Genomic DNA, 8460 nt, shown 5'->3' with positions numbered 1-8460 from the left:
GGAATGATAATGTTTGGTATAATCTAGCTACTTACACTTGTTATGAGTGTTATTTTATAGCTCAATGGTTATGGTACTGATTTATGGTATGTCGGGGCCATTTAGCTATAAGATCGGGACTGATGGTCTGTTTCCGTTTCGTTGTGGCTAGATCGTCTTACAGCGCCATCTAGTGATAGTGTCGGGGACAATAGTTGTTGACGACTAGGCATTGTCGATAAACCTAACCACAGAGTTTCTAAACCTGTCTTTGGCCTAAACACTTTCCAATAGTCGACGCGTCCATACGGGTAGTTGAAGCTAAGCGCTTCCCAAAAGGAAATTCAAATACATTGCCGAAATTATATAACCTAATTAGCCTTCTCCTGTCTATACAGAAATACATTAAATCATTCAAATAGGCTAGCCTACTAAAGCATGATTTGGCCAGAGGATCATTAGCCTCTTTAAAAAAATACAATGTGGATTGTTTTAAATTGTATTACCTACAGTTCGAAAGAAACGCAGCGCTCACTGCAAATACCAAATAGATGATTGTTGACTTGCGACTGTCAGTGAAATGTAGTGTATTGCTGTAAAGAGAAGACAATGAAACGAATGTAATCTCTCTTTTAGTTGCAAAAAAATGCAACTTAATTGTGAGAAGAACAGTATAGCCTCTTGGCACCAGCGGGAGAGCATAGGCATCCCCGACAAGCGCACTGTGCATAGCCAATTCAATCATTATCAAAGTTGTGCCTCTCCTTCTCAGAGACCTATGGATAATGTCGTTTTTATTGATCTGTTTGTCAGTGTCAGCAGAGTAGTCTACCCTGAATATGTTTAATTAAACAATATTCTGTTAATGTCTCCAGTCATATAAAGTGTAATAGAATTGCCTGAAATGTGTTTATAAAAGACACAATGTTTACCATACAAAGAAGAAACGTAGCTTGTATAGCCTATAGCCTAGGCTGCGTGCCGAATTTGACTCGCTGGGGATTTTATTTAGCACCCCAAGTTTTCTGAGCAAAAGATAATTGAAATATTTTTTTATTTTAACTCAGCAAGAAAAGAAAATTCCCTTTTTCAGGACCCTGTCTTTCAAAGATATTTCGTAAAAATCCAAACAACTTCACAGATCTTCACTGTAAAGGGTTTAAACACTGATTGCCTGCATCTAGCATATCTAGGGTGTGATCAGTATTTCAACAGTTGCAAACGAGAGTTTCTATTGGACAAATTCAGGTATTTTATCCCCGTTACGTTTTCTTCCGTTTCAGAAATGTTTTTCAACAGAATCGGCAGAATGAATACACCCTGATCACACAAACATAGTTCACTTTCATAGCAGCCACATTGTATTAATTCTAGCCTCTATGCACTCGCCTCCTCTCACCTTTTCCCTTCGCTTGTGGACTTCAATGAACAACACATCAGCTGTATGTGACCAGGCAAAACAAACTTTCCAAGCCAATCCATGTCATAACCGCTACACACAGCCTACATCGTTGTACCCATATTAGCTAACGTAACATCTTAATCAACATAGTTAATAGAGCAAATTCGTTAGTAAACCCACTACAGTCATGCAGTAACCTTACAGCTTATAGTCAGTTAGCAGTTAGACTGGTGGGCCCCGGTGGCAATAAATTAATAAAACCAAAAGCTTTGACTTGGAAGAGTTCCAGTGTTGTGTTGGATAGTTGTAGGCAGCTAGCTAACATAGCATCCCTCTGTTTGAGCCAGGTGTTTGAGTAGCTAAACTAGCCAGCCTCATTTGCTAGCTAAGTAAGTGAAACTGAATGTGAACAAAATTAAATCTCTCTCACTTCTCCTTCATTTTTGAAGAAATTAATTTGTTAAACTGTCTTTCTCTCTCTTTGAGTCACCACATTTTATACAGAACTAACTATCTGTAGCATATGCTTCAGTACCAGATTCTGATCCTTTGATTTGGTGGACAACATGTCAGTTCATGCTGCAAGAGGTCTGACAGGTTGGAGGACGTCCTCCGGAAGTTGTCATAATTGCTGTGTAAGTCTATGGAATTGGGTGAGAACCAAGAGCCTCCTAGGTTTTGTATTGAAGTCAATGTACTGGCAAGAGGAAAAAGGAAGATAGCTGTCCTCCGGCTACACCATGGTGCTACCCTACAGAGTGCTGTTGAGGCTACTGTAGACCTTCATTGCAAAACACTATGTTTTAATCAATTAGTTTGTGATGTGAATATATTTAGTATAGTTTCATCTAAAAAGGATAACATTTTCAATGTTTTCCTTTAAAAAAATATGAAATTCACTAAGGATGGTCCTCCCCTTCCCCCTCTGAGGAGCCTCCACTGATAAATATATATATTTAATCTATATATTTTTTTAATGTTTTATTGTTGGACATAAAATACTGTAAAATCTGTTCCAAAGTATTCCCACACATACTAGAGATATACAGTATGTGATCGTATACAAATGTAAGCACGGTTTGACATTCTGTTTTAGTCCGTTTGGGTTTTTTGCTGTCAATTTGCAGTTGACAAATATGTGTAATTATGTTCAGGCCTCCTGACAATCCGCTCAAATAAAAATCTGTGCTCGGCTGAATCTAGTTGATCCCTGCTATATGCACTCAGCCATGCATTGAAAGGTCTGTTTGCGAACAGTGATCGAGTTATATTATAGCCTAAATTATGACTATCCAATCTACTCATCACATTATGAATAGAATGGTTTCTTACATAAGTCTGCAAATGTGATGATGCATGGAATGCTTTATTATAAAGGGGAATTGTTATGGTCAAAATAAGATTCCACAAACTTTAAACTTATGCGCCGTCTATGCCATTTCCTAACATTAACCTCATTATCCTTACCTGCTACGTGATTTCACCTAACCTGCTGTTAGTTCTCCTAACCTGCTATGTAAACAGACCATCAATCCCCACCTACCATCAGTAGCCTATCGTCAGTCTCATTTAATTATCTACAGGTGTTTTAGTGCGTACATTCGCGCACTTTTATAGCACGTGATCCGTCAACTCATAAACGCGTGGTAACAATTAGTGAAGGCCAGTGTGTCCATTGTCTCGGGTAAGGACGTGAAATACAATAGTGTAAGTTATTTCAACATATGCCTACTGAAATATTAACTGGAAGCTGCAGGTACCATATGGCTCACAGACACGCCTAGAGCGAATGTTATTAGAGTGAGTTAGCACAGACAGCATAGTTGTTTGACTACTAGACCATCATTGCGCAGCTGTCTCTTCCAGAAATGTCGACCACTTCTCAGAAGCACAGGGACTTCGTTGCAGAACCCATGGGCGATAAACCGGTGACTGCACTGTCGGGAATTGGCGAGGTCTTGGGAAAAAAACTGGAGGAGCAAGGTTTTGACAGAGTAAATTCGTTCGTTTTTTACAGCGCTTCACATGCTATGCATTCTAGATTTTTTTAAATGACCTCTTAGAATGTTAACTTTAGGTCAAGTATTGTGGAGCTCCTGCACCTTAAGTTGTCAAGGCGTTGGCTTCATGGCAAATGGGGACTGGTAAATGGTCCCCAGGACAAGGCTTGTTTTGATGATTTTTCCCACCATGGACAGTAGCACCACAGTACTGACCTGCACTTAAGGGCAGGCCCACTGCAACAAAGTAATATGTAGGATAACTGCTGTATATCCTTCTTAGGCCTTTGTGGTTCTGGGTCAGTACTTGCTGCTGCGGAAGGATGGGGAGCTGTTCACTGAGTGGCTGAAAGACACCAGCGGAGCCAACACCAGGAATGCTACATCCTGCTCCCAGTGCCTGAGAGAGTGGTGTGATGCATTCCTATGAGTCCCTAATGTAACATTTTAAAGATTAGAACATTCATCTGTTTATAGTGGAAATGTCAGTGGCTTGGTTTGTCTGAGCAGAATAATTTAATAAAGATGTGGAATATAAATGTTCTTTTATTCAAAATACATATGCCTTCATTAATCCAGTTGATTCTGAATTGTACACAGAAAATGACATTTTAAGCACAATGTTATATTCAATTACCAAATATTTAACTGGTCATGCTCTTTTAAACTATAGCAGTAGCATGGGCTTTATTACACAACCAACATTCATTAAGTATAAACAAACCACGCCTGCAAAAATAAAGTCTAACATCCAAAGCCAACTGGTAAAATAAACTGAAATTCGGGAAACGTTGTACTTTTTCTCTGTGCAATCACTTTGGGAAAATGGCCTGAGTGTACTTTGCAGCACAGAAACACTGGCATGTCATGGCAGCAACACGTGAGGTGAAATTGGCAGCTCACTGACTGGAGGGACTCTATGTAGTGGAAAGTAGCCCCCAGAGCCCAACTAGTCTCCACTTCATCAATCTTCCTTGCCAGCTGAAAGCACACACAAATCACTTCCTTGACCATCGGATGCAGACCCATGGAAATGTATTGATTTCTATTGAATGATAAATGGCATTTCTTTGCATTTGGTTCTCACCTTAAATACTTTTTCTTTGGGAAAACCAAGCTCTTGCAGCATCCGAGAGATGTAGGTTAGATCCAGACAAAGGAAAGGATTCTCTCTGGGAATAACTGTAATTCCGTTGCACTCTGGGAGAAAATGGCGATTTCTTGCAAGTATTCACTAAATTCCAATAATTAAACCATTGATTAAAAGGGATAAGTCAACTTCATATTCAGTTCAGTAGCAGCGAACCACATACAGTACACATGTGTACTGCAGCATGAGGGCGCTGTCTTACCACTTTTAGCATCAATGTAATTGCTGACTTTTATAGTCCCTCCTGTTTTCTCATCTGAGTGAAAGGGGAGATTAGAATAGAACATTAAATTACTATATGAAGATATCATTAAACAAAGCATCATATTCTTTTACACCAACTGAAGTGGCAAAAGGTCGGTAGGGTTCCTACCAATAGCGCCCAGATCCACAGCTCTGTCATTGGTCGCAATTGTAAATGAGAACTTGTTCTCAACTTGCCTACCTGGTTAAATAAAGGTAAAATAAATAAATAAATAGTAGTAGTCATAGTAGTCATAGTAATATCTTTGGCTTCCTCTGCCTTCTTCACCTTCTGAAACAGCAACTTCTCCACTTTCCTTTTCAAATGGGCTCTCCTGAAACAGAAACAAAACTTAATACACAAACTAATGGTCAGGTTAGGCACTGTCTATAGAAGGCAATGAATTGTTTATTAAAAGTGCAATATGCAGAAATCGATCCACCGTTTCCTGGTTGCTAAAATTCTAATAGTTTGCCTAATTTCAGTTAGTGACAAAACAAGCAATTGTGTAGAGGATAGAAAATCATTGTACCACCTAAACCGCTGTGAAATATATTTTCAGCTGGTGTACGAAACTAAAAGTCCAAATCAAATCAAATTAGTCACATGCGGCGAATACAACAGGTGTAGACCTTACAGTGAAATGCTTACTTAAAAGCCCCTAACCAACATTGCAAATTTAAAAAAATACAGATAAGATTAAGAGATAAGTAACAAGTAATTAAAGAGCAGCAGTAAAATAACAACAGTGAGACTATTTGTATTTTTTATTTTACCTTTATTTAACTAGGCAAGTCAGTTAAGAAAAAAATTATTATTTTCAATGACGGCCTAGGAACAGTTGGTTAACTGCGTTGTTCAGGGGCAGAACAGATTTTTTCCTTGTCAGCTCGGGATTTGATCTTGCAACCTTTCGGTTACTAGTACAACGCTCTAACCACTAGGCTACCCGCCAATATACAGGGGGGTACCGATACAGAGTCAATGTGCAGGGGCACCGGTTAGTTGAGGTAGTATGTACATGTAGGTAGAGTAATTAAAGTGACTATGCATAGATGACAACATAGTGTAGCAGTGGTGTAAAGAGGGGGAGAGGGGCAATGCAAATAGTCTGGGTAGCCATTTGACTAGATGTTCAGGAGTCTTATGGCTTGTGGATAGAAGCTGTTTTAGAAGCCTCTTGGACCTAGACTTGGCTCTCCGGTACTGCTTGCCGTGTGGTAGCAGAGAGAACAGTCTATGACTAGGGGGGCTGGAGTCGTTGACAATTTAGGGCCTTCCTCTGACACCGCCTGGTATAGAGGTCCTGGATGGCAGGAAGCTTGGCCCTGGTAATGTACTTGGCCATTCGCACTACCCTCTGCAGTGCCTTGCGGTCAGAGGCCGAGCAGTTGCCATACCAGGCAGTGATGCAACCAGTCAGGATGCTCTCGATGGTGCTCTGTAGAACCCTTGGAGGATCTGAGGACCCATGCCAAATCTTTACAGTCTCCTGAGGGGGAAAAGGTTTTGTCATGCCTTCTTCACGACTGTCTTGCTGTGCTTGGATCGTGTTAATTTGTTGGTGATGTGGACACCAAGGAACTTGAAGCTCTCAACCTGCTCCACTGCAGCCCCGTCGATGAGAATGAGGGCGTTCTTGGTCCTCTTTTTCCTGTAGTCCACAATCATCTCCTTTGTCTTGATCACATTGAGGGAGAGGTTGTTGTCCTGGCACCACACGGCCAGGTCTCTGACCTCCTCCTTATAGGCTATCTCGTCGTTGATCAGGCCTACCACTGTCATGTCATCTGCAAATGTAATGATGGTGTTGGAGTCATGGCGTGCAGTCATGGCCGTGCAGTCATGAGTGAACAGGGAGGACAGGAGGGGACTGAGCACGCACCCCTGAGGGGCCCCTGTGTTGAGGATCAGCGTGGTGGATGTGTTGTTACCTACCCTTACCACCTGGGGGCGACCCGTCAGGATGTCCAGGATCCAGTTGCAGAAGGAGGTGTTTAGTCCCAGGGTCCTTACCTTATTGATAAGCTTTGAGGGCACTATGGTGTTGAACGCTAAGCTGTAGTCAATGAATAGCATTCTCACATAGGTGTTCCTTTTCTCCAGGTGGGAAAGGGCAGTGTGGAGTGCAATAAAGATTGCATCATCTGTGGATCTGTTGGGGTGGTATGCAAATTGGAGTGGGTCTAGGATTTCTGGGATGATGGTGTTGATGTGAGCCATGACCAGCCTTTCAAAGCACTTTATGGCTACAGACGTGAGTGCTACGGGTCGGTAGTCATTTAGGCAGGTTACCTTAGTGTTCTTGGGCACAGGCACTATGGTGGTCTGCTTAAAACATGTTGGTATTACAGACTCGGACAGGGAGAGGTTGAAAATGTCACTTAAGACACTTGCCAGTTGATAATCCGTCTGGCCCTGCGACCTTGTGAATGTTGACCTGTTTAAAGGTCTTACTCACGTCGGCTGCAGGAGAGCATGATTACACAGTCTTCCAGAACAGCTGGTGCTCTCATGCATGTTTCAGTGTTATTTGCCTCGAAGCGAGCATAGAAGTGGTTTAGCTCGTCTAGTAGGCTCGTGTCACTGGGCAGCTCTCGGCTGTGCTTCCCTTGTAGTCTGTAATGGTTTGCAAGCCCTGTCACATCCGACGAGCGTCAGAGCCGGTATAGTACGATTCGATCTTAGTCCTGTATTGACGCATTGCCTGTTTGATGGTTCGTCGGAGAGCATAACAGGATTTGTTATAAGCTTCCGGGTTAGAGTCCCGCTCCTTGAAAGTGGCAGCTCTAGCCTTTAGCTCAGTGTGGATGCTCCCTGTAATCCATGGCTTCTGGTTGGGGTATGTACGTATGGTCATCTATGCACTTATTGATGAAGCCAAAGACTGATGTTGTGTACTCCTCAATGCCATCGGAGGAATCCCGGAGCATATTCCAGTCCTGTAGCTTAGAATCTGCTTCATCTGACCACTTTTTTATTGATCTAGTCACTGGTGCTTTAATTTTTGCTTGTAAGCAGGAATCAGGAGGATAGAATTATGGTTAGATTTGCCAAATGGAGGGCGAGGGAGAGCTTTGTATGCATCTCTATGTGTGGAGTATAGGTGGTCCAGAGTTCTTTTTCCTCTGGTTGCACATTTAACATGCTGATAGAAATTTGGTAAAACGGATTTAAGTTTCCCTGCATTAAAGTCCCCGGATACTAGGAGCGCCGCCTCTAGGTGAGCGTTTTTTTGTTTGCTTTTGGCGGAATACAGCTCATTCAATGCTGTCTTAGTGCCAGCCTCTGATTGTGGTGGTATGTAAAGAGCTATGAAGAATACAGATGAAAACTCTCTCGGTAGGTAGTGTGGTCTACAGCTTATCATGAGATACTCTACCTCAGGCAAGCAATAGCTCGAGACTTCCTTAGATATCATGCACCGGCTGTTATTTATAAAAATACATAGCCCGCCGCCCCTTGTCTTACCAGACGCCGCTGTTCTATCCTGCTGGTACATCATATAACCAGCCAGCTGTTACAGTTTTTAGTGTCGCGTTGGTAGTTAAATCTTCCGCGTAACTCGTCGATTTTATTCTCCAAGGATTGCATGTTTGCTAGCAGAATGGAGGGAAGTGGGGGTTTATTCGATCGCCTACGAATTCCCGCCCTTCGGCCCCTCTTTCTCCGCCTCCTCTTCACG

General features: G+C 42.1%; 1 protein-coding gene and 1 pseudogene across 2 annotated transcripts; one reads left to right on the top strand and one right to left on the bottom strand.

The window, feature by feature from the left end:
- Window positions 1-2970: 2970 nt before the first annotated feature.
- Window positions 2971-3924, top strand: LOC109889854 (barrier-to-autointegration factor-like). 2 transcript variants are annotated; one of them, XM_020481614.2, is made up of 3 exons: window positions 2971-3065; window positions 3248-3375; window positions 3665-3924. In XM_020481614.2, the coding sequence occupies exons 2-3, from the start codon at window positions 3250-3252 to the stop codon at window positions 3809-3811; spliced, it is 273 nt and encodes a 90-aa protein (XP_020337203.1). In that variant the 5' UTR covers window positions 2971-3065; window positions 3248-3249; the 3' UTR covers window positions 3812-3924. The 2 variants fall into 2 exon arrangements, with proteins under 2 accessions (XP_020337203.1, XP_020337202.1); XM_020481613.2 differs by having other exon boundaries at window positions 2972-3088.
- A 49-nt stretch (window positions 3925-3973) lies between these two features.
- LOC109888771 (ectonucleoside triphosphate diphosphohydrolase 6-like) overlaps window positions 3974-8460 on the bottom strand; it is a 31858-nt pseudogene continuing 27371 nt past the window's right edge.

Source organism: Oncorhynchus kisutch, linkage group LG4, assembly GCF_002021735.2.
Source record: "Oncorhynchus kisutch isolate 150728-3 linkage group LG4, Okis_V2, whole genome shotgun sequence".
Classification (NCBI taxonomy): Eukaryota; Metazoa; Chordata; class Actinopteri; order Salmoniformes; family Salmonidae; genus Oncorhynchus; species Oncorhynchus kisutch.
The sequence above is the reverse complement of the archived record's forward strand: the minus strand, read 5'-3'. Positions and strand labels throughout refer to the sequence as shown.